Raw genomic sequence first — 27,462 nt, forward strand, 5'->3', positions numbered from 1 at the left:
ATAACATCACGTCTACCAATTCCAATTACACAGCTCTAATCAATGAACTAAGTATAATAAAACAGAGATTAAGTGGACCAGATCAAAACAATTCTTTGATAATCTTCCAACACAAAGAACTGTGGTTCTGAGACACAGCCCGACGCCTGTGAAGACTTTCCCAACCTCCCTCTCACCCTGGGCCCCTCAAGGCTGCGCCCACTGTGGTTCCTCCCTCACTATTTTAGACGTGTCTTGGCCGCACTTCCACTGGAATCCACGAGCTCCGTTATTCTGTTCATGCTGGTGTTCTCAAAGCCTTAAGAAGCTAACCACTGAACATCAAGTGATCGCTAACATTGGAGAAGTGAACTGAACGAGCAACAGGAAGGGAAGCAGGGAGACAGGGAAGCAAAGCCAGTATGTGGAATTGCAAAAATGTTCCATCAGTTAAGAACCATCTTAATTTTGGCAAACAAATCATGACGGGATGTGGGCAAATTTTCTAGAAGGTTGGTTAATGCTGTCATACACTGCAGGCTCTCAACCTCTTTATGATTTCAAAGAAGGAACATGCATTCAGTACACACTCTTTCCTTTCCACACACAGGTAACAGGCAAACATCCAGAAAAGTCACCAGGGCTTCCGGCAAGTTGGCCACAGAAAAGTGATACCTGACACAGGACAAAGTACAGAAGAGCCTGGAGAACTACGCTGAGGAACCTGCACTCTGCTTCTAAAGAGTCTCATCAAAGATTTGTGAGCAGAGAAATGAGTTATAAACGCAACATTTCAACACATGAACTCAACCAGGAAGGATTCTAGAAGAGCTGGAAACAGTGACATGGCCCTTTAGACGAGTAAAGTAGCCTTAAAATAACAAATTGCATGGGGATATCCAATGTTTGATTCCTTATGAATTTTTTAAAGAAGGGCTAGGATTCTTCAGGCAGGAAAAGAGTCTGGTCAACAATAGTTTAAAACATTTTCATACTAAGCTGCAGAGGTGGATTTTTAAAAAGGAAGAACCCTGGTCTTTATTGTTCAGCGCAAGTGTAATACATCACAAAAATCAATAACATGTCTGAAATGCAAATATATTTCTCCTCACAAAGGTTTAAGATACTGTTCCCTAATTACAGAAGCTAAGAATATCTTTACAGCAACAATTCTCTCTTGTATAAAGGAGTTACGTTTAAACTAGAATATGTCCCAATAGCAACCCTAAGAAGCACAGAAGAAGGCAAAGCCCAAAGGACAAACTTGAACTCGGCACAGCGGGAGGCAGCGGTCTGGGGTTTACCATAGTGTGAAGTGGGGGCAGCTGGAGGGGCATCTACCCCGCACTGACTGGAAACACGACCATGCACATCCACTCCTGTCCATTCAATTTTCCAGTCAAAGGAAAGAAGGATATAGGCAACCAGAAACGATGTAGACGGTATTACAAGAGGCCTGGAAGAGCTTTTGTTCTTTCTCCCTCCCTCCCTTTTCCCTTCTTTCTCCCCTTCTTTCTCAGTATTTCCAATGACAAGGTTCTGTGATTTAAAACGCAATCCTTAGAGACAGAACTGAGCGCTGTCTCTCTGTCCACACTCAGGGTCGGGGGTGGGGGGTAGGGGGGAGAGGGAAGCCAGGAAGGCCGCAGGGACTCCACCTAGATGGTCTCTCACTCCATCCATCCATCCATGCATCCGTCCACCCATTCATCCACCCATCCATCCACCCACCCATCCAAGCATCCACCCACCCACGCACCCACATATCCATCCAGCCAGCCAGCCAGCCATCCAGCCAGCCAGCCAGCCCCGCCTTGACACCTGGGGCAAATCAGCAGCTGTCTTCTCTCTAGTACGTTCTGTGTGTTCAGCTTGTACTTTTATCTTGAAAATAACCGATTTTGAAGATTATTACCCTCCTAGAGAATCCATAGCGAATCCTCACTTCCCTCCTACTCAAAGTCCTGTTCCTGGTTTCAGAGCTCTCCAGGATCTAGTCTCATCTCGACAGCCTGGCTTCCGTTCCAATCCCAGCCACGCCAACAGCTCATACTGACATTTCCTTTCTGCGAACTAGGGAAACCAGGAATCCACGCCGCAGGGTTTAACGTTTCATTGCTCTAGATAGACTCTTTTTCCCTTGGTGGGCAGGAATAAAATTGCTAGCTTCTTTTCCTCCCCCCCCACACTGCCCAGAGATACATATTAGAAAGTCAATACATTTTAAAAATGCATCAGAGGGCTTCCCTGGTGGCGCAGTGGTTGAGAGTCCGCCTGCCGATGCAGGGGACATGGGTTCGTGTCCCAGTCCGGGAAGATCCCACATGCTGCGGAGCGGCTGGGCCCGTGAGCCATGGCCGCTGAGCCTGCGTGTCCGGAGCCTGTGCTCCGCAACGGGAGAGGCCACAGCGGTGAGAGGCCCGTGTACCGCAAAAAAAAAAAAAAAAAAGGATCAGAGTTGTTGTTAGGAAATAATCATTCCCAAAGTCATCTGTGTCATAAACACTAATATCTGCATTGTATATTTTATGTTCTTACTGTAAATGGCAGATTACATGAGAGAAGACGGCTACCCTCACGTGCTGCTGGAGAGAAGGTCAACGGTGCAACCGCTGGAAGAACTTGGTATAAACTTGCAGCACTGACCGTACGTGGCCCTGGGCTCATCACTTCCATCCTCAGGCACATGCAAAAGGGAGATTCTTGCATGTGTGCACCAGGAAACATACACAGGAACATCACGGAAGTACTGTTTGTAACAGCAAACAACTGTACACAACCAGTAGCACGTAACAAGAACTGGATAGTATACACACGTAGTATGTAATACTACACATACACACGCGTATCTACATATTGAATACTAGATATATAAAGAATAAAGCATAGCCACACACACCAACATGTGACAACATTTATATAAGTTCAAAAATGCAAAAGCAAACAACAAATTTATTCAGAAATGTATACAGATTTGGAGAAAAACTCTAAAGAAAAGCACACAAATTCAGGACATGGTGACCTCTGAAGGAAGGGAGTGGCAGAAGTGTGTCAAAGGTGAGTGGTGGATATGACAGCATCTGTCCTATTCTTTATATCTAACATATATGCCCCATAAAATCTTTCATAAATATTTACTATTTGCTTAAAAATATGAGTGAAAACTGTTCACCTCTGCAATAGCTGTTGCAAGTATACTGATCCCTTACAAAATTAAAATAATAATAATAAGAGGACACTGAGGTTTTGCAGGTCTCGACACAGAAAAGACACCAGGGCTGCAGAGTAAAATGGAAAGTCCACAGGCAGGTGTGAACAAGAATGCCCTTCCCTGAAAAAGGGAAGTAAAACGGTACAATGTCAAACACACTCTGGGGCAGAAAGGCAAGTGCTTTCGAGACCAGAGGCGAGTGGACCCATCAGGGCAGTGACCTGTCCTGGGCTCGGGCTGGGGCAGGGCCTGGCCAGGTGAGCTGGGGCAGGTCCATGGATCTGAGGAACCCAGACAGAGTCAGGACTGGAGAGCAGAGCTGATGCTAGAATGATACCAATACAACGTGTGGATTTTACGTAAGACGTCAATCCTCTAACTTTACCTATTTCATTTTTTTTTTATTCTCCAGTAAATAAAGTTCACTTCAGTTTTCTTTCATTTATTGCCAGTGTGGCTCTCTACATGAACGAAAACCTCCCCCTAACCTTGCCTGCCGTTTACTGACTTTATCAGGCTGTGCATTCTGTGAGCCTGGTTTCCTTCTGCAGTGCCTGCAGCTCAGGATACAACACGTAGCCACACGTCCAGTCAGGAGCCATGGTGACAACTCAAATCTGCCTCTTAAAACCTAGAGCTGTGAAAGCTTTTCTAAGATCATTCTAGTCATTACTGAATCTGGGTGAACAAAACCAGCTGAACTTTAAAAGTAGTATTAAAACTAAAAAATGATTTCCACCATGTATTGCACTTAATGCAAGTGTTTACAGTAAAATTTTTATTCCTTCCCATCGTTCTCAACTTAAGACTGTCATGACCCAATCATTCAGGATGCACTTTTCTCTATTTATTCTTCACAGAGTATAATTTTACGTGGATTTATATAATTAAAGTCATCTTACCTGCACTTTTTTTAAAGCTACTGGTACTCCATCCAAGAGACAGGCTGCTCTATAAACTTCACTAAATTGCCCGCGACCAATTTTCTTTTCTATTCGAAAGTTGGCTAATGTATTATAGCCCATATCCGGTCGTAAGGCCTTCTGTAATTAAAAAAGTCAGAAAAGTTTTCAATCACACAATATACACACAATCATTGATTGTCTTCACATAAGTAGGTGATTTCTATGGTAAACCCACAGACAGCCATTCACTCGACAAGTAATTATCGAACTATTCATATTATATAAAAATACACACATATATATATAAATTCACCTAGTCCAACCTGCCAAGTAATGTATGAAAATCTTCTAAACTTCCTGACAATCATTTAAGTTCTACCAAGAACAATTCCAGTGGCAGTGAGTTTACCACCTCATCATTAAGGTTTTTTTAAAAAGACGTAATATACCCTGAGAAAACCATAATTTAAAAAGAGTCATGTACCAAAATGTTCATTGCAGCTCTATTTACAATAGCCCGGAGATGGAAACAACCTAAGTGTCCATCATCGGATGAATGGATAAAGAAGATGTGGCACATATATATAATGGAATATTACTCAGCCATAAAAGAAACGAAATTGAGCTATTTCTAATGAGGTGGATAGACCTAGAGTCTGTCATACAGAGTGAAGTAAGTCAGAAAGAGAAAGACAAATACCGTATGCTAACACATATATATGGAATTTAAGGGAAAAAAATGTCATGAAGAACCTAGGGGTAAGACAGGAATAAAGACACAGACCTACTAGAGAATGGACTTGAGGATATGGGGAGGGGGAAGGGTAAGCTGTGACAAAGCGAGAGAGTGGCATGGACATATATTCACTACCAAATGTAAAATAGATAGCTAGTGGGAAGCAGCTGCATAGCACAGGGAGATCAGCTCGGTGCTTTGTGACCACCTAGAGGGGTGGGATAAGGAGGGTGGGAGGGAGGGAGATGCAAGAGGGAAGAGATATGGGAACATATGTATAACTGATTCACTTTGTTATAAAGCAGAAACTAACACACCATTGTAAAGCAATTATACTCCAATAAAGATGTAAAAATAAATTTTTTTTAAAAATGACGTAATTGTGTAAAAGCAGTTTTGGGTTCACAGCACTATTAAGAGGAAGGTGCAGAGGTCCCCCATGCGCCCCCTACTCCCACACATGCACTGCTTTCCCCGCTACCAACACCCCCCCAGAGTGGGACTTTCGTTACAACTGATGAACCTGCACTGACACATCATTATCACCCAAAGCCCGTGGTTGACGTTAGGGTTCACTCTGGGTGTCGTACATTCTATGGGTTTGGACAAATGTATAATAACATGTATCCATAATTACAGTATCATATAGTATACTTTCACTGCCCTAAAAAATCCTCTATACTCTGCCTATTCATCCCTCCCTCCCCACTAAACCCCAGCAGCCACTGACTTTTTACGGTACCCATTGTTTTGCTTTTACCAGAATGTCACATTGTTAGAACCATACAGTATTGTAGCCTTTCAGATTGGCCTCTGTCACTCAGTACATAATTACATTTTTAAACAATATTTTTTTGTTGTTTGTGGAAAATGTCATTTCTTTTTGAAACTAACACATTTTAGTACTTACTATGCATCGGGCACTGTACTAGCTGCTAGGGAAACAGAGATGCATCAGAAATGCTTCTGCTCTGAAAGAGCTTACACAGGTACAGGGAAGGGCTCTCAATGGTGCTGAGAAAGAATTACAGGTGCTGGGAGGCAGCACCCCAGCCGTCCCCATTTGGAGGCAAATCCCAACTCCTTATACGTTTTATCCACTGTCCTAGTTCTTTCGTTCATTGTTTACAGACTCATTCATTCATTCAACCAGTCATAGGACAGATCTAGGATCCACTAGGATCCAACACTGTCTGCTGCTGAGGTTACCACACATGTCCAAGGACTACTGCCTTTTAAGCTCCTCATGACACTCATAATCTATCTGTAGCGATCTACCTATAAAAGTGTAACAATAGTTTAGCCATCATATGCCCTCTTATCTTCTCTCTTTTGGCTAAACACACACGAGCCTTTTCAAGATTCCTAGATTACTGGTAAGTACACGCTTCTTGGCCTTTTACCACTCTGCTCACATCCTTCTGGACCTGCTCTACTCTGAGCCGACTCAGAGTAAACATGACGTTCTTGTGGGGCCTCACTGGGCCCCCTCTAGTAAGACTGAACATTAAATACCTATTAATGCAACCAAAGGGCGCACTGGTTCCTAAACCCACTAAAGTAATTTATCTCTGAGTCCCTCAAGCAAACCTTAGTCAAAGCTGATGACCCCATGACTTATGTACAAGGCTATTTTGACACATGGGCATTACACTAACCCCTAATACATGTTACCTTGTTCATTTCACTACATCTGTCATGCTAGCAAAAACTAAAATTCTGCCAAAGTTTCACTGTCATTCAAATACAATGTTTCTCAAAAAGAGAAAAAAGGTAGCAATGATTTCTACTCTTGTGCATTGCTTTTCTTTCTTCGGAAAGTCCAAAATATTGTCAAGAAAAATACCACTCTTCCTTTAAGACATGCAAAATAATCAGAATACAAATTTCACAAATTCATTATATAAATATAAAACCATAAATAATTGTTAGAGTAACAATACAATAACATTACTACAATAATAAAAGGTTCTGTTTTGGTACCTACAACTTAACAGGTCCTATAAATTAGTACCTCATATGCCATCTAATTCAATTCTCATGACAATCCTGTAAGGTAGATGTTATCAAACCAAATCACTGTCTAGCTGATTCCCAATTCCTAAGTATAGGCTTTGCTATACTGCCAGGGTTACTAAACAAAGTCACCTACAATGTGATACAACATTATGGGACCCTACATGATGATCCACAGTATTTTCAAGTTCAATTTTCAATTTCAGGCCTTTTGATGAAAAAACAAAACTGGGACTAGAAACATGTATGTCAAAAATGAAAATAAAAACGAAATTATAAAATAAAGGGAGACAACCTGCCACTCTGTTCATATATAAGATTTCTTTTTGTGGTCACTGAGATGAATTTATAATTAAGTGTCACTGTGACACCTACTTAACAAAGGAAACTTACAAAGCCTCACTTCTCAGGTATATTCAGTGGATATTAGCAACTTTTTTAGTTTCCTTAACTTTGTTTCATTTAAAGAGGAGAGACTTTTTAAATTGTCCAGGCTTTTCTAAAAAATCTTTTTTTTTATTTTTTAATTTACACACTAGGATAGTCTGCAACATCTGAGAAATAGGTTTTCTTCCTCTCCCCAAAATGTACAGACCATTCCTTCTCCCGATGAAACCTGTCAATCTCAACAGTGAAATACAGCTTCATCATTAGGAACGGTATCACGCAATCCATATCCTTTAAACCTGACTGGGAATTCCATCTTCTGTCTGCACAATAACTGACAAATATTAGCGTGAACTGCTAAGGCAGTGTGACAACCGCATGCTGAGAGCAAAGTCTCACTAATGTGTTTTGGCATGCAGGTTTGTAATCACACATTTACATATGCAATGACCTACATTTGCATGTCAGATCACACACTGTCTCGGTTTATTAAGGCTGGGCACCTCCCTGTGCTTGGCGGCCAGAGCGGGCGAGAGAGGGCCAGAGGGCGGTGTTTTTTGGCAGTTGAGGGATGAACTGCCACCAAGGATTAGGTTGATATGGCCTGAGCATTAGACACTTCATTAGACGTAATCTGTTTAACAGTGGGCAGTGTATGTAAACTTCACAGCCCATTTGCGGCACCTTTTCCCCCCATGGCCTTTCTTCAAAGGGCAGTGTGGGTGAGTGACAGCTTGTCTCATCTGCTCCCATGTCCTGTCACCCAGTGTAGACGTGCAGAGCTGACATGAGAAGAAGCATAGCTGCACATCTCCGACTACCCCCCCGTGTCTGTGCCACGCTGCAATTTGTATAAAAATAAGCCTGTGTAGGATGAGGTCTCCTTTAAGAGATCGCCAGGCAGGTTATACATATACTTCGGTAATGACTCTCTGATACTGTATTCAGTGCCACAGTTCATTTTGATGAGTTATGCCCCATGTAAGCAGCGCTGTATGAGGTGCTTAAAATAAAAAAGATGGTATCAAATCAGGGCCCACACAAGTAAAGAACTATTTTTAGGAAAGAGCTATAGTCTCTTTCTTGGATGATGTCCAATTCCCCATATTCTTTAGCTTAGCATTTTAATTATAATGGGAATAAAATAACCCAGCAAAATAATGAGATTCAAATCAGTATAAAATATAAACCAAATAAAATCACTTCAATTGCCTTTCCGTGCTCTCATTCTGGTGGATAAACTGGGTCTCAGTCTCTGCAGTCCCTTAATGACCAGGGTACCTGTCTGAGCTGCACAAAATGGCTTTTGGATTTGATGTGAGTCATTTAAAGGATTTTTAACTTTTATGAAAGTAAAAAGCTACTCTGCTTCTTCCGCAACACGCTGACACCCACCTACGACAGGAGCTCTCTCAGTCACCTGGCCCCTGCCCTGGGCCCCCCCTCCAACCACACCGTTCGGCGCCAAATGCGCCTGCAGCTCCGGCCCTTCCGTGCAAGGCATCTGTGTGTCCCAGGCCCTCTGAGTGACTGCGCCCCTCGCACCTGGCCAGCCCAGCTCGTCCTGGGGGCTGACTTGCCAGCCCTTCTCAGGAATCGTCCTCAGCTCGCCAGGAGGCTTTGCTTGCTCCTGCCCCTGGGCCTGCACAGCAACCGACAGCAGTCAACTCTCCACACAGTGGTGCAAACTCAGGCACTAAGCTAGGTTCCAGACCTCACTGGATTTTAATTATTTGTTTACATGTGTATATTTCTCCCTCCGAACACAGAGTTTCTCAAAGACAGAAACCAAGTTTTATCTTTGTGTCCAGATGCCATGAAGGCAGCTCAACATGAAACAGACAATAAATATTTACTAAGTAAGTGAATGTAGCTGAAAGAACTTAATGAATATGAAAGTTCTAAGTGCATCCCCATGACTGTAACCACGGAGAAGCTCCCAGCAGGTCTGAGGCAGAAGCTCCATGGGGAGTGGGGAAGCTCCAGACCTGCAAGTGGACGCTGTCTCTGCCAGTAACAGCTTCCCAACAGGTGAGACTGAGACTCCCCTTGCACCCGCAGCAGGAAAGGGGACCTTAGTGCTAATTCACTGCCCTCTTAGGGCAGTACAGCAAGCCCTGAACACTGTGCTCTGAGGCCGGACCTGGGCCAGGCGGTACAGAAGAATCCACTGAGTTCCCATAAAGCCCCAGAGAAACGGCACAGGTTCTGGAGTCAGTCAGCAAGGCCTGGGCTCGAAACCCCAGTTCTAACGCCCAGTATCTTTCTCAGCTGGGCCAGCTACCCAAACCTTGTTTCCCACTTCTCTAGCATAGGGGTGAACCCGCACAAAGAACTGTGCGTGAGTGTCCCCTGGGACAGAGCCAAGCTTACGCACTCCCTCACCATCATCTACGCCCCCTCCCCCAGGGGCGCCAGCGGTAAGAGCCTGCCACCGACCCTCTCTCCCCACAGGCTCTGGATTTGTACAGCCTCCTGCATGTCCTCGGGTTTTCAAGACTGAAATTCTTTAGTCTTGACCCTGATTTGCTTCTTTGGTCCTCTTCCTCTGGCCGAAACTGGAGTTTGTCTGTATCTACAGCTAGGCTTCCCATATGCCAGCCACATCCTTACTAGGGTCTCTGAGCACCGCCCAGCCTTGGGCTCTGCCTTCCAACCAGGACACCCCAGTTACCACGCGGACTGTCTTCCTGATTCATGAATGAACACAGCCTGATCCCCTGGGTGTAAGGCTCCTTGGTGCCATACTCTAGAGCTAACTAAAACTATTCTGCCCGAAGGCCTCCTAATTGTTGTGGGGGAGCATGCAATAAACAAAACCATGTGTGGCCGCAATGCAGCCATCGGGCTGGAACATGCTCACAGTAAAGTTTAAATTCACAGGCAAAGGGAAGATAATAACTGCTTGAAAGCCCATAAACCCTACAAGTGTGAAGCTGCAAGCGCTTCGTGACAAAAGAAACTGAGAAAGGGTGTGATTAATTCAGCACGGGGTAGCTTCTAAACTTACTAAATAAAGACTACATACATACCCCATACAAGAATTTTCAAACACATTCATTTTTGGAATAAGTCTCAAAATATAACTAATTAACATGAATAACATAACTGTAAGCCTACATACATTGTTTTGATATTGTTATTGTTTTATTGTTTATTGTTTTTACTGTTGTTATTTTATTTCTTAATTACTAACTATAAGACACCCACAACTCCTTAAATAAAGGACACAATTAAAACAGATGTTGGAAGCATTTGCATTACATTTTTGTGGTAAATTATGTTTAGTCTCTTGAGATATGTGAATCTGCAAGGTATACTATAAAAGAACCCTAAAATCTCAGAAACATAAAATAAATACTCAAAATTACATACGACAACTAAAAAAAAATCAAACTCTAGAGTGAAGGAAGCTTTTTATAACACCTTAAGTGTTCTGCATTCTCATTAATGAAATCTCTTGTTGATCTGAATGCACTTTAATTACATACCGCCAGATCTTGCTAACTAATTGGGATTAACTTCTACATGTCAGTCTGTTAACTGCTTCCTTCACATAAATACTTTTCATTTTAAAATAAAATTCCTTCTGCTGTGCCACAGGCTCATACTATCACAGGTGCAACCTCGTTAAACAATTAATAATTTCCCATGACTAAATTAATTTCTTTAATTTCCTTTAAATTTGAAGGCAGGAACATTTAATGAGCAGTAAGATAATTCAGGGTAACATGATGATGATAATTCTCTCTGGGGAAATTAGAAGAGTCACAGCATGGACTCAACAGACTCCCCAGAGAGGAAATTATGTCCTGATAATTCCTAGAGGTATTGTTATCAATGATCTAATATACAAGCCAGTATTAATTACAATATTTAACATCATTAATATGGTTTTCCCTGTTACTGCAAACTCACCTCTTACTGGTGATTTTCATATTACCAATTATGTAATCTAATAAACTATATTTATATTAACATTATTAAATTTCTCAAAAATTTAAAAGTTACAAAACTTCAAAATGCCCTTCAATTTTATTTGGCAATAAAGCTCATGCTGTGTATGATCTCTAAAGAGATATTACTCACCTCCAAACTACAAAAACTAGAACATCCTTTCAACAATATCTAACATAAAGCTGTTATACATTATTTTCTACAAACCTCACTAGAAATAAAAAAAACACATATTAAAAAACAAAAACAAAACACCACATGTGCCAGCAGAGTCTAATTAGTCATGCTTCTTCCCATGTGAAAAATGATCTCCCTAAAATTTCTTTAACTATTTCAAAAGTAACCTATTCCTAAAGACACTAAGTGTCTGAGATTTACATCAGTTGGAACAATATGCCATTAATCATTATAACTGGCTTTTTATCAAACAAAGGAGAGAATTCACTATAGCATAAGAAAAATGAGTGATCAAATACAACCAATTATCTAGTTAAACATTTATAAGACCCCAGTGTTTGTATCATTTAATCATCATTAGTTACACTACCCCGCATAATCACTATATCCAAATTATGTAACCAGAAATACTGATGACCTTTCCCAGCATTTCATGAGTAGGATAATGATGAAGACACTCCCATCTGCCCCATGAGCACCACCAGCCATACCTGGTACAATTAAACATGGCAAGCAAAAGCCTTTCCCTGAGAGAAACAGAGACAGAGACAGACACAAATAGAGGGGAGAGGTTTTCTACAATGTATTCATTTATTCCACAGTTATTAACAGAGGAGGGAGATTAAACAAATACATAATCCAAAACAACAAAAAGACAATAAGCAAATACATAATAGTATCTAATATTTAAGCATATGCAGAGAAATAAAACAGAGTGATATAATGGAAAATGAGTGGATGGTTATTTTAGAGTGGGTAATTCTGGGATGACCTTGGTGAGAAGGTGATGTTTATGGTGAGATTAAAAGACCAGAAGAAAAAAAAGGGCAGAAAGAAAACCTGGAGAAAATGTCTCGAGGAAAGAATGAACTGGGTGTGTTGAAGGAACACTGGCTGGAAGATGGAGAACAAGGGTGACGGGCTGAGGAACGAGGTTAGAGGCGAGCATGACAAAACCGCACGGCACTCTGACAGCACCAGTGAGGGACTTGGGTCTCCAGCAGGGAAGCACGGTACTGCGAGCTAACACACATTTTACAATGACAACTCATGACGCTGGTGGGGAAGGAATGGACAGGAGGATGAGTAAAGCAAGAGTGGAAGCAGGGGGACTGGACAGGAGGAAGTGGACCTGACCTGACTGTTGCAGGGAGATGCGAACAGCAGACGGAATCAGGATATGATCTTGAGGTGGAGTCAAAGGAGCTGCTGATGAATTGAGTATGAGGAGAGGGGGACAGAGAGAAATCAAGGGTAAATCATGGATCTGGGGCTTGAGCACCTCGATGGATAGTGATGCCACTGACTAGGATAACCAAGGCTAACGAAGCAACAGTGTGGGCAGAAGGCAGGTAATAACAATGTAATAAAGGATGTAAGATGATGCAGCGCCAACCACTGGTGGAGAAACCTATGCTCCAAGAGTGTCACTGGCAGAACGTCGTCATCGTCACCCTCACCCTCATCCCCGTCGTCTGGGTCCTATCTACGTGCCAAGCACAATCTTAGAAGCTCCATAGCTCATAGGAGGTAAAAACTATGATTCCTCTAATTTATTAATAAGAAAAGTGAAACACACAGATGTTCAATAACCTGTCCTCCATCACACAGCCAGAAAGTGGGGCATCCAAGAATTGACCCCAGGCAATCCGACTTCAGGGCTCAGGCCCTGAACCACCCCACAGAACAGCCAGCGCTCCTGATTGCTCCCAGCTCCCCTACGTGTTCCCCCCCACATATAAATTCTGGTGTCCACAGGGCTCCATCCTCAGCCTTCTCTTCTCACTTTGCTCATCACTCTGGGCCACGGAACCCATTGCTCCCTCTCTCCCATGTGTTGGTTCTAGAAGTTAGTGCTGCCTGAAACTCAGCCCTGGTGCCCCCCTGGTGCCCTCCTGGACACCCTATCAGAACTCTCCTAGAAATCCCTCCCCCTCCATCCCCCTCTTCTCCTACACTGAATGATACCCAGTCAAGGAAAAAAAATAAATAAAAGGAATGCATAATTAAATGTATTCTACATAAGTGTTCCTGGAAAAAGAAGTGCTTATCAAAATTTCTAAATCTGAGGAATATTTGTTTTATAAATATTTAGTGAGAAAGATGTATGAAACATAACCACAGTCATATGAAAAAGTCATAATATTCACATAATAATAATATAAAGGGAGACAAAATATAAAGGTATGCTAAATGTAAAATGACACAACCGAAGTCTAACAAACATATTAGAATCTATACATTCAACGTTGCCCTTCAAACAAGCACCGTGAGAGGATACGGACTTACTCCAGGAAGGCTTCCAATACTGAAAATATGTTTGAAATTCCTCCTTGGACTGTAATCAGTTTGTGAATCACACGAAAATTACTGGTCTCATTTAAGAAGATATCTCATTTTGATCGAAAGAAGAATACCAAGACTATTTATTTTTTTCACCAAGTACATACTTGGCTCCAAAAGATTTCTGAATCTTCCAAATATTACGTTCACCCTCAAAAATGGAACAATTTTCATTACTGTATTTATTAAAACTATATTTCAGGCTCTGGATGCAATTCCAAATAGAACTGGGAAACTGTTTTGATTAATGTCGACCTCATCTTTGCCCACATCAGACTATTCAAATAGAAATTTCCAAGACAGCAGATGAGAGAATCCTTACCGCATTCCCATCCTTTTAAAACCCATCTAAATTTCTCAAGGCATTTCCTTTAAAATTTAAGGAACACTTACCCCTATATATGTAAATACGAACAAGCAATCTAAATTCAAAACTCAACTAAGCTTTAAATATTTTGATATCACTTCTCATTTGACAGATTTCTTATTATTCTATATTGCCACAGTCTTTTCCTAAAATAACTCTCAAGTAACTAAAATCTATACAACATAATTAGATTGATCAATATTTAGCTTTCACTTAGAGATTAATTCATTCATCCAACAAATATTTATTGAGTACCCATGACCTACTACTCATTGATATAAAGCATGATCTACAGAAGTGAACACTGCACTGCTGGTACAGCATATTCTGATTTGTTAGAAGCATACTAGTGTAAGAAACTACCCAGTAATCATTATTTTTCTGAGAATAATCTTTTTGTTGTCTTCCAAATTACATGTTTCCTCTAGGATAACACTTTCCTTAGGGCCTCTACCATGTAGTTCATCCGCATTATAAGGAGCCTTTATGCTATTAGGTTCCATTAGGGACTAAATCTCCTTGAACGGCTCCTGAGACCATTACGTCAGCATCTGAGATTTGGAGCCGAAAGAGAGCATGGTATAAGCAAGACACGACTGAATCTGTGTCCAAAATAGGGAAAGACACAAAATGCAGCTGGAGAAGAAAAAGGCGACCAGATGATGCAAGACCCTCTACGACACACGAGGAAATGCAGAATCCACCCTAAAAGCCATAGAAACCGGCGCTTTTAGGAAGTGATACGATAAAAAGTACACTTTGGAAAGATGACTTTTGCTACAATGTAAAGAATGAACTAGAAATGGTAAAATGAGAGGTAAAGAGATCAGTTCAGAAGCTTCTGCGATAATCCAGGCAAAAGGTGGCAGTAATCTAAATAAACTACAGTAGTTACAGTCAGGATGTAGAGAATTAGCAGATTCAAGAGCTATTTAGGGAGCAAAATCAAGACAAGAGGAAAACTGCCTAATATAAAGTATGCGATTTGCTTGTTTGTAGTTTGGACGCCTAGATGGACGGTGCTAATAGTCACAGGCAAAAGGACAATCTTGGGCAGGAAATAATAAATTCCATCTTGAAGAGTAGGAGCTTGAGGTACCTATAAAAATATCAAGAGTCACGGTGATTGAGAAGATCAGGCTGGCCAGGAAATGGATGGGGAGCTTTTTCTAAAAGCTCACTCTAAAGAGTGAGACAGACCCGGTGCCAATCCCAGCCCCGCCACTTACCAGCTACGTGACCAAGGGTGAGTTAGTTCATTGGTCTGAGCCTCGGCCTCTTCATTTGTGAAGTGTGACAGATAACGCCTCCTACAGCTTGCGTTAGGAATAAATGACACACACATTCACAATGCTTTGCACAGGGTGGGTGCGCTGTAAGAACTCAATCAGAAGCAGGTACTGATAGCAGCAGCAGGGCTACTGCCCTGGACAAAAGCCAGGAGCCAGGGGCCAAGTGTCCAAGTAGTGCGAGGGGTCACGAAGAGGTCAGGAGACAACAGCGACAGGGAAGGTGAACGCCCTTTCTTAGGGTGGCAGAGCCTTGACGCAGCAGGTTTCAGGCTTCCCTACCCCAAGAACAAGGAGGAATCGTGGTCTGGAAGAGGCTCTGTGGACAGACAGGCTGCCATCCGACCCCCGATCCTCACAGCGTGGGGTTATTAGAGAACCAGCAGCCTCCACTGAGAGGGTGACGGGAAACAGTGTCCTTGGGGGAAAGAGGTCTGTTCCAGCTAAACCAAGGAGGTGAAAAAAAGTCCATAAGAAATGGAGGATGTGTTTTTTAATAAACCATTTAATACACATTTACTTTTGTATATAGACTGTTACCCAAGAAAAACAAAAATGGTAAATTAAGAGTTCAGACATCTTAGGCCACACCTGACTTCTGGGCTCACAAAGATGTGGAAACCTGTCCTGGAGAAAATTTCTTTTTCTCTGAGCTCTTCTTCCCTGCTTCGGCGCAGGCTGGTCTCTCACACCTCAGTCTAACAAAGCGTTGCCAAGAATGGCTTCCTATCGTATTTTTGATGTAGGTACCAAGGCACAGGCCACTGCTTGAACTTGTGCCAGGAAGAGAAATTCCAAAGACATTTATGTATCTTAATATTCATTTAAAAGGTGGTGCTTGAAAAGATGGAGAATGGGTTGATCTGACACCCAGTTTGTCTTCAACAAGCATCTACTGAATGCCTACTACGTGCCCTAGGTACCACTCTGGGGTCTCGGGATGAAGCCTATACTCTAGAGAAAGCGGACAGACAATGAAAAAGTGAAAAGGCAATCAATTCTACGCAGAAAAATATGGCAGCAAAGGCTCACTGGTGGGTGTGAAGGTTCAATTTTCATTAAATGATCAAAGAAGGTGATAGTTAAATATACCCTGGAAGATGATGAGTGAGTAAGCCTATGAGAAACTACTAGAAGGTTTTAAACAGACACAATTTGACTGAAATTTTGTATTTTACATTTAAAGTTTATATAATTTTGTATTGAGAGAGGGCTGAAGGGAGGCAAGGATGGAGGCTGGGAAGCTACTGAAATAAGTTTTGAGAAAAAGTAGAATTACTTGGACCACAGTAGTAGCAGCAGAGGAGGCAAGAAGTATCCCAATTCTAACTGTTTGTTAAAAATGGAGCTGTGGGGTCTGGGAACAGGTGAGACACAACCCGAGAGAGCTGGAAGAAGTCAGGGACGTCTCCAGGAGCTTCAGCCTGGGCAAGGGAAGGATGGACCTGCCACCAACTGTGATAGAGAGGCCTGCAGACAGAAGGGTTGGGGGGGACCATTCAGAGTTCAGCTTCACATGTGCTTGCTTTGAGACATACAAATTTGAGGTCAAGCAGGCAACTGGATACATGAGTCTGGAATTCAGGACAGAGGTCCAGGCTGAGATATAAATGTGAGAGTCACCAGCATATGGATCATACTCAGAATCACGAAACTGGAAGAGATCTCCAAGCAGGGATATAGACAGAAAGAGGTCTCAAGCCTTGAAGCCCTCTATTGTTAAGAGGTCCAGGAGGTGAGGAGAAATCAGCAAAGGATGGACCAGTAAGACGAGAAAAATAAGGTTCTTGGAAGCTGAGCAATGAACAGGTTTCAAAGAAGAGAGTACCATCGACTACTGAATGCAGCTGATGAGCCAAGGAGGACGAGGCCTGAGAGCTGACCAGGGACGGAGCACCTGCGCATAGCTGGGACCTTGACAAGGCAGTCTAGCCGGGAGGGTGGGGAGAAGGCTTAACTGGAGCACATTTCAGAGAGCGAAGGGGGAAACGGGAGACAAACCTACAAATAAAGCTAAGAATTAGCAATAAAAGGCAGCAGAGAAATAGGTTAGTTAACAGCTGGAGAAAAGAAGGACTTTAAAAGCTGGTTTTTGGTTTGGACTTGTTTTGGTTTTGAGATAGGCTGTGACAGGGGACCCTCTACCTGAGTGCTTGCACTTGCACCTGGGCAACAGGATATAAAGAAACCATTATGGACTAAAAATAACTGCACGCATGTGCAGTCGGGCAGTTATGAACAATAAGGTACACACAGGCCCCAAACCAACGGCCCCTTCTGAGGTGCCAGGGGCAAAAGCAGGGTCCTGCACGAGATCCCTGCACACAGCACCACCCAGAGGGCGAGCAGACCACCTAAGCCAGGCCTCCTGCCAGACCCACCCCGCCCTCAGCCCGTTTGATGAACCAGCTCAAGCCCCCTCGGGGAGCAAGCAAGGGCACCTACTGCTCGTTTCCACCCCCAGCCCCACCCCGCTGCGGCACGAGTCTCAATAAGGCCTTGCCTGGATCTCTCATCTGGCCTCCTACCAACTTCTATCGATTAAAGAGTCCAAGGACCCGAGCAGGTCACGGTTTGTTGTTGAGACGGAGGAGAGAACCACGCGATGATGTGCTAGTGAAGGGCCCGCAGAGAGGGGCCAATAGGAGCAGGGGGTGGGTGGGATCCAGTGGTCAGGGGCGTGCTGGCCTTGGGCACAGTGTGGCTGGTTCATCTGGTGACAGCAAAGGCCAGTCATGTGACTACATGTCTGGGAGAAGTCGGTGGAAGTTCTCTTCTGACTGTTACGGTGTTTTTAAGTGAAACAGGAAGCAAGGGCATCAGCTAAGTGGGAGGACGGGGGAGACAGTGCTGGGGGTTCGGGGAGAGCAGAGATACGAGACGTCGTGAACTGAAACCACGGCGCGGGCCTGCTTTCCTCAGAACAGCTGCTGTTCATTCTCCTGCACCTAAAGTCATTCACTGAAGGCAACTGTCAAAGGGAGAACACCACACCGAAATTTCTATAAACAATTCAAAGAACAGAAGTTGTACTCAATGCTACTTACAACAAACACCTTGGCAAAATCAATTTATCAAAAGAAGTAAACTACATGATGACCCTTATTTCATAAAGTGATTCTGTAAGATGAGCTAAAGACAGGGGAAGGTGACATAATCATCATGTCCAAAACTCATCCCACTCAACACAGTCCACTGGGGGCAACGTCGCTCTGGCCCACAAAGCGCCCAGATCACTACCCCAAACATGCTACAAGGTTAGCTTCATCTCATCCCTACACCTCGCTTCACAGGGATGCAAAAGCACAGGGGGGCTGCAAATAATTTGGGCCACCAGGAAGCTTAAAGGAATGGGTGATCTACCTTACTGCTTGGGTTGGAAGACTCCCAGACAAGGTTCTCATACCTTCCAAGCAATAAAAACGAGGAACGTCTATTTTCCTACCTGTAGATCTGGGAAGCTTTCCCTCTTTCACAGGTAGCCAAAGCGTTACACTAGATATCTTCAAATTTACAAATAATAATTATAACCTAAGTCCTGGTGATTATCATAATTAAAATTAATCCTCCCTTCTAATCACTCCCATAAATTCTTAAAATTGTGCTCTGATTATAATTGTTTTACATTTATCTTTATGATAAAAAGTGAATGTACCATAGTGCTCTTCACTCAATGATCAGAAATCAAAATACTCAAAAAATGTTAGTTGCAAATTTCCATTGTTTTCTTTATTATTTTTTTAATCTTTTTTTTTTTTTTTTTTGCGGTACGCGGGCCTCTCACTGTCGTGGCCTCTCCCGTTGCGGAGCACAGGTTCCGGACGCGCAGGCACAGAGGCCATGGCTCACGGGTCCAGCTGCTCCACGGCACGTGGGATCTTCCCGGACCGGGGCCCGAACCCGCGTCCCCTGCATCGGCAGGCGGACTCTCAACCACTGCACCACCAGGTAAGCCCCCATTGTTTAAAATTAGTCTCATACTAAAATAGTTTAGTATTTTCCTATTTCTGTGTCACCATTTTTTATATAGTCTGAATTTTCTTTTTTAAATTAAGCTAAATCCATTGTTCCACCAACAAGAGTCCGACAGCATACAAATCTCGTCAAAACATCCTTTCAGTACTTTCTGGCTTTAGTAGAGGAATCAAAGGAAAAAGGGAAGGAAAAGGAAGCTGATAGAAAAAAAATTTCCCTAAGTTCAAGAGAATGACAATACACACAAAAAAATTAATAGAGATACATAAATCTCACATCCTGAAGCTTATAAAAAAGGAACCTCACACCGTACTAAAGAAAAAGGAGCTCTCACAGTAATATGTGAGACCACATATTACACATTAAGGGGTTAGAGTATTCATCTCAGAACAAGAAAAAGAAAGATATGCCAAGAATATACATCACTTGTCATTATACAGGGGATTGGTATTTGACACTTAGAAAGCTGACTTCGTTTTCGGTTTATGTCCAGACACGTATTAGCATCACAAAAGTAGGAGTCACTCAGCTAACCATATGTTGCCATATCACCCCGTTATTCAGGCCAATGGTGTGGAACAAAACAAAAGAAGGTTGTCAGCCCCTAGCAGAGCCTGTCCTTTGCCAGCCTTTAAAAATCATGCTACTGAGAGCAGTAACACTTTTCAAAGACTTAATAAGCAATAACGCCTGTAAACTCTTGTCAGGTAATCTCACACCATCAGTCTGGACGCAGAGACAGGAAAAACCCTCCCTCTTTCCCCCACCCCTGGGAGCAGCAGCAGGAGGCAGAGATGAAGGGAACTGTGTGAAAAGAGATGCAGAACCACAGACGTGGTTCTGAAATGTATGCTGCATGGTCCCAGGAAACCATGACTTTCCTGGCTGGTGAGTCAGTAGAAGGCAAAAATGAAAGTGCTCATTTTTTTTTCCTTTGAAATTTAGGACTGTTCAAAACAGAATTTCAAAATCATGACATGAACTACCTAATTTTAGAAGTGCTTCTTTTATTGTCTTCACTAGAAACAATATAATACGGACCCACAGTATCTATGTATGTGTGTAAAACTAGCACTAAGATACGTCTGTATCTAATAGATAGAAACTGCTTACTATAATCTTGATAATTTATGACCGTACACAAAATATAGATGGTAGATCTAAAAAATAAAAAACAATCATCTTGAAATTAAAATATTGGCCTTACTCTAAGCTCTCTAAAGGGTCTCTTTTCTGAATACGGTACAGAGGATTCAGACGGGTGTAACAAAGAAAACAATGTAAAATTCAATTGGGTAAAGGGCTAATTTAAACATGTTCATTTGAAGGAGTCCCTGGTTGGTTTCAATCACACGTTCTTATTGAGACCCTGCTTCATGTGGGGAGCTGCAGTATCACAGGGCATCCAAAGAAAGTAAGACACAGTATAAATCCTCAAGGAGAGTTTAACCCAACAGCAAAGATAAGGAAAATGCCTATGTAAAATGACACAAAGGCCTCAGAAATACCAGAAGAGACATACAAAGGATGCACCATCACGTTTCCAAGGAAAAAATATTACATTCACAAAATCAGAAAAAGCTTCATAGTGGAGATAGCATTTTAGATGGTCCTTTAAAGGGTGGGCAGGATTTCAAAAATTGGAGAGGAATATGAGGGTACAAGATGAAAAAAGTCACAGAGGCAGAAAAGATAGTTTATTCTGTAGGCAGTATTTCCTGCACTGTGCCTCACAGACATGGATTCTGAGAGAAGCCAATAAATGTGCTTAAACAAAAAGGATCCCGTGGTCAAATAAGTCTGGAAAACACTACACCCCAAAACCCCCTCCAGGAAGTTCACAGTGCACCCCAATAATACAGGGAAGGCTCTGAGAAAGTACTGTCATGAAGCAGCTGTGTAAATCCAAGTCTCCCAAACTTATCTGACTACAGAACTCATTTGAAATAACATCTATAACAGACCAATTACAAGTACTGAAATTGAATCTGTGATTTAAAAACTCCCAACAAACGAAGTCCAGGACCAGATGGCTTCACAGGCGAGTTCTACCAAATATTTAGAGATGAGTTAACGCCTATCCTTCTGAAACTATTCCCAAAAAACTGCAGAGGAAGGAACACTCCCAAACTCATTCTATGAGGCCACCATCACTCTGATACCAACACCAGACAAAGATACCACGAAAGTACATCTACCAATTCTTCATTTCCAGAAATACGATCAAGCAAAACTTGGACAAGGCTAGCACAGTAAATTTGGGACACTGTAGAAGGTCTCCAACACCAAACTGAAAAAACACGGTATTTATTAATAACAACAACAGAAATGAACTGCTGCCTCTGTGCAGGGATGAATGTTATTTTAGACACGTCATCATGCATCGGGCTTTAGGGTAAGCATCCATAGAGAACACAGCATGCTAGGTAATTAACTTCTATAGTGTGTAGACATGTTTTGCTGAAACATTCCTTTAACTTCATTTCATGCTATAAAAAAACGAGCAACTACGTAACAGGGGAAACACACTGCTACTCAGAGAAAATAAGAAAAGTGACAGTAACAGAAGGCAGTCGTGGGCAATGCAGGACCAGCCAGAGCAGAGACAGGCACTAGACACACAGGCGCCGCCTTGCCTTTTCTCTTCCTCTCTGAGCCAAACATTAGCTTCCAAAGCCTGTAGGTCATTCAATTCAAGTTAAAAGCTAAAGCTGCCCCCCCTCTTTTTTCATATTTGTACATGAGAACTAAATATTCTAAAACAGTATTTTATAATAAAAACAATCCTGATTGAAGCTTGGAAATTCATACTAGCATTTTTGGCTACTTTATTTCCTAAAGGGACTGTACATGTACTACTTCCTTCCTCACTGCATGTACATCTATGTCTACACACACACACACACACACACACACACACACACACACACACTCTCTCTCTCTCTCTCTCTCTCTCTCTCTCTCTCTTACGGCTGCATTTATGAGAACAAATTACCTGCGGTTGGAACTGAGGAACAGGTGGTCCTTGCATCCCTTGTGATTGCTCATCCATCGTCTGAAGCAACAGGAACTTCAGAACTCTGCAAAAAATGTAAAGTTGAAATTTAAATAATGCAATCATTACCAATACATACTTGAGATGAACCTAATGCTTCAAAAATGTCCATTAAGACACTCTATACTCTTATCTGCCATTCGCTAAATCCAAGCTCTGCTTAGCTAACACAAATATTCACTATCTCAGCTAATTCTTATCAAAAGTAGCATGTTATGCTTAGAAAATCCCGTTTTGTGAGATGAAATTCTCTCTTCTCCATTACATCTTATAGATCAAAGAGGCATCCCCTCTCCCTCCCTGACGTGAGAAGATAATAACCACGGTAAGCTTCCCAGAATCGTGGCTAACATTTTACATTCCTAAAATGCACTTCATCTTCATGTTCTAAAAATGTTAGCACTTTGGTTCTTCATGTCCAACTATAATGCTTACTGTGATTTTTAGGTTTAAACTTAAAAGGCCTGTCCTCATATGAGGGTGTTTACTCTTTTATACATATTTTTTTGTAATTACAAAACATCCACCCATTAATTCCGTAAACACAGGCTGAAGACCAAGCATACGCCAAGTCCTGCACAAGGCTCAAGAACTGAACTATAAACACAGCTGACACCCCTGTCCAGGAGCCACTTCTGCACTGATTCTACACAACACCAAGTATCTCTAGGTTCTTCGTAAGTGTAATTTTATAACTAAAATCTTGTGGGTTAAAAAACTAGGGTCCATTTAAATAGGATCAACAGACAGAAATTAAAACACATTTTCACTTCATTATACCCTTTAAAAAGCAATAAAAATATTCTAGACATGGGTTATTTGTATTGCAAATATTTTTTACCATCTTATAGAAAACCTTCCCAATGGCATCTTTTAATTAACTTATGAACAGAAATTCATAAATTTAATATGTTCTAATTGATCAATCTTTTCCTTTATGGTTAATGCTTCTGTGTACAAAATGCTTAATAATTTAAGAATTATTTCTCTACTCTAAATTCTCATACATTATCTTTCAATGTAAGCTTTATTGCTTTGGCTTTCATATCTAAATTTGCAATTGATCTGGAATTAAAGTCTTGTACAATATATGGTGAAGTCAATATTTAGTTTGTTTTTCCATATGGCTATCCAACTGATTTCAAATCATATACTGCAAAGACTGTCCTTTACCCCACACCCCATTACAGTGCTACTATATCATTTTCATCATGTATCAAATGACTGCACACATATATATAATATAGCAGTGTATGGTGTAGGTTTATTATAAAGTCTTGTTACATGCTTAATCACATATATGATTTTAATATAAATTTTAGAACCAGCCTGTTTGTTTCTATTTAAAAAAAAAAAGTCTATTGAGATTTTGATTACAAGTACATGAACCCTATAGATCAATTTGGAGAAAACTGACATTTAATAATATTGGGTCTTCAGACCCATGAATACAGGATATCTCATTTATTTTAAATTTCTTTCAGTAATGGTTTTCAGTTTCAATACTGGCCTTTCACATGTTTTTTCAGGTTATTTCCTAAGTATATTATATTTTTTGATACTATTGTTAATGGTAGGTGTTTTTTATTTCACTGTTCTGATAGCATACAGAACTACAACTGATTTCTGTATATTGACCTTTTATCTTGCAAACTTGTTAAACTCTCTTATTGGTTCAAGTAGATTTTTTTGTAGTTTCTTGCCTTATTGCAATGGCTAGAACCTCCAGTACAATGAATAGAAGCAGAGACATCATTTTCTTATTCCTATCTGAGGAGGAAAGCATTCAGCCATTTACCATTAAGTATAATGTAAGGTGTACATTTTTCATAAATGCCCTTAATTTATCAGGTTGAGCTAGTGCCCTTCTATCCTTACTTTGCTGAAAGATTTTATAAAGAATAGATGTTAGATTTCTGTCAAATTCTTCCTCTGTGTCTGAGCTGATTATACATGTTTTAAATTGTTAAAATGTTGAATTTTGGTGGTTCATTTATTTTAAATTTTGAACATTCATTTTGGTGAACACTAAGCCAGTATTCATTTCTGGGATGGACCCCATTTAGTCATGATATATAATCCTACTTATGTATTTTTGGATTCAATTTTATATAGTGTTGGATTTGAGGAGTGAGGAGGGGGAAGGAGAAAGAGAATCCCAGTAACGAATTAGAATACATTTTAGTGTGAAATCTGAATCATTAAACAATCAACAGACAATGCTTTAAGGCTACACATTAAGGCAACATTGGTTATTTAAAATGTGTATAAGCAACAAGGACACTTTTGCAAAAGGCAGTATAAATTAAACAGTTTCTCCAGCTTAGGAAAAGAAAAGCTATTACAAACCAACTACACATCCAAAATGGTATCTTACAACTTAACTGCTATTATTCTAGTGCAGGACAGATTATTGCTCAAAACTGCACATTTCAGAACACCAAGAAATTTTCATTTTTTTTGTTACATTTTAAGCAAGACAACATCTGAATAAAGACTTAAATTTAAAAAAAAAGAAATCTAAATCATTAAAATCAACATTTCACATCTAGTGTCCCACAGATAGTTTCCCGAGACACTTCATAAAAAAAAGGTTTCCTGGTCAAAGACCTCTGTGAAATACTACTCGCTATATGAACCTCTCTTAGAAAATCATAGTAAATATTAGCTAAATATTACTAAAGGACCCAAGCAGGCCTGCAGTTAAAAAAAACAACTTCATTTATATTTAACTTATTTAAGCACAAAATGCTTTCTTTGTGTAACATATTTTAATATCCCACAGCTTGACCAATCCTAAGAAGAGAAGACACTATGAGAAATGTTATGCTAGATTATAACAAAGTGGGTTTCATCACACCTCCTGATGTGTGACAATGTCTAAGCAAATAAAATTATGAAGAAAAGAAGCCAAAGTAAAACAACAACAAAAAAACACAAAAAAGAACATAAAAATCAAAGGAAACTTAGAAGTGATTTAATCTAACAATCTGCATAACAGGGAAATCACTTCTACAGTATCCCAGACAGAGGTCAAAGAGCCTCTGCTTAGAAATAAAACTCTGTATGAAATACTCATGTCGCACATAAGCTTAGTAATACAATGAATAATAACGCAACAAAATTTTCTTTGCATAATATCTAACGCGGTTCCATGTGTCACTGGATTCTTAATGCTTTTACAGAATAAGAATATATCAATGTTTGTATACTGATTTAATATATTTCCAAAGGCCAAATATATTTATGTATTATCTCTTTCCACTAATCTCCTCACAAATGAAATAAAAACACATTTAATGTATAAATATGTTAAACATGCATTCAGTCTTCTAGATTATAATTTCCATGATACAGGATCTGTGTCATCCACGGCTGTACCCCCAGTTCTTAGGTCAATGCTTGGCACAAAATGAGTGCTGAGCAAATATTTATTTAATGAATGAATAAATGTATCTCTGTCATAAAAACATCAAATAATAATTGCTAGAGTTTAATAAGTCTAAAATCAATGGTGAGTAAAATTATGATCAAATTCAACAAATTTGTCAACCAATCTTCAATAAAAAAAGGCTGCGCAAAGAAGGTGCTGCCTGAATCGGGTTTTCAATAAGGAAGAGAAGTTCACAAGGTTTAGACGAGGCAATGAAGAGAGGAAACCTGGGAAAAGGAAAGGACACATCAAAATACCCAAAAGCAGAGCACAACATCTTATAAGTAAAATTAAAGTTGGCAGGTGGTGAGAGATAGCCGGGGGGAGTTAATATCAGAAGGTTAGGCTAACAACATAGACAGCTGTCCGCTCATGAGAAAGCTGTTATGATATTTACTTTATCCAGCTGGTATCAGAGAGCTAATGCTGGGTTTCAAGAAGCTAAGAGAGGGAAGTTCATTTTTTGAAATACAACCTTTCTTGCTCTGTGACAGAGTAGAGGGGCTCACAACCACAAGCAAGACCAGTCAAGAAGCTACTGCAGCAGTCCAGACAAGAGATGATAAGGGCCCTCACCAAGGTCTCTTACTTCACCTCAACCAGCTTTCAACACAACTATCTCACTTTCTGGAAACGTTCTGTGTCCCACATTCTCCTGGATTTTCTCCCACATTATAGCTACTTTTTCTAAGTTCCTTTTGCTATCCAACATTTATGTTGGAGTGCTCTATGACTTGAATCTTTATTTTTTTTAAATCTACATTCTCTCAAGTCAACCCATCCAGTCCCATGACTTTGATTACTAACCATGTATGATTACTCTGAAATTTCTGTCTACTACACGCATCTGTTCTGAGCTCTGAGCCACAAACACCAATATCCAAATGACCACCTGATATCTTCACAATTCCTGAATAGAAGATTCCATCTCCCATTCTTCAAAAAAAAAAAAAAAAGGCAAGCTTCTCTAATCTTCTTTATCTCTTTACATGTATCACCATCTACTCAGTAGGTCAAGCCCAAACTTCTTAAACTTTTGGGTCTCAGGACCTCTTTATCTGAGAACCCCAAAGACCTTTTGTTCATGTGGATCATGGCTATCAATATTTCCCACATTAGAAATTAAAACTGAGAAATGTTTAAAATACATACTAATTCATTTACAAATAAAAGCAATCACTACATGCTTATAAATAACATATTTTTATGAAAAATAGTTAACTTTTCAAAAATTAGAAGAGAAACATTGTTTTACATTTTGTAAATTTCTTTAATGTCTGTCTTCTACATTCAGTTTGTTGAGATATGTTGTTTTGGCTAAAGTATATTTTTAAAAACCTGGTCTTACACAGATGTATAGTTGGAAAATAGAGTGTTTTAATACCCACTGTGGATATCCCTGTGGATACTCTTTTTTTTTCTCCTACTCTTTATTTTTTTATTTATTTTTTAACATCTTTATTGGGGTATAATTGTTTTACAATGGTGTGTTAGTTTCTGCTTTATAACGAAGTGAATCAGTTATACATATACATATGTTCCCATATGTCTTCCCTCTTACGTCTCCCTCCCTCCCACCCTCCCTATCCCACCCCTCCAGGCTGTCGCAAAGCACCGAGCCAATATCCCTGT

General features: G+C 40.7%; 1 protein-coding gene across 11 annotated transcripts in view; it reads right to left on the bottom strand.

Moving 5' to 3' along the window:
• Nucleotides 1–27,462, bottom strand: part of NEK7 (NIMA related kinase 7) — a 335,754-nt gene that overhangs the window by 77,223 nt on the left and 231,069 nt on the right. For 10 of the 11 annotated variants that reach the window (XM_079911987.1, XM_079911988.1, XM_079911989.1 and 7 more), the window contains 2 exons: nt 22,338–22,422; nt 4,093–4,233 (listed from right to left, as the gene is read on the bottom strand). In XM_079911987.1, coding sequence (XP_079768113.1) covers nt 4,093–4,233; nt 22,338–22,394 — 198 coding nt within the window. In that variant the 5' untranslated portion in view covers nt 22,395–22,422. Of the gene's footprint in view, nt 1–4,092; nt 4,234–22,337; nt 22,423–24,035; nt 24,125–27,462 lie in introns of those variants that run through there. The other variant, XM_079911984.1, reaches the window with a different exon arrangement.

This window comes from Stenella coeruleoalba (assembly GCF_951394435.1).
Source record: "Stenella coeruleoalba genome assembly, chromosome: 1".
Lineage (NCBI taxonomy): Eukaryota > Metazoa > Chordata > Mammalia > Artiodactyla > Delphinidae > Stenella > Stenella coeruleoalba.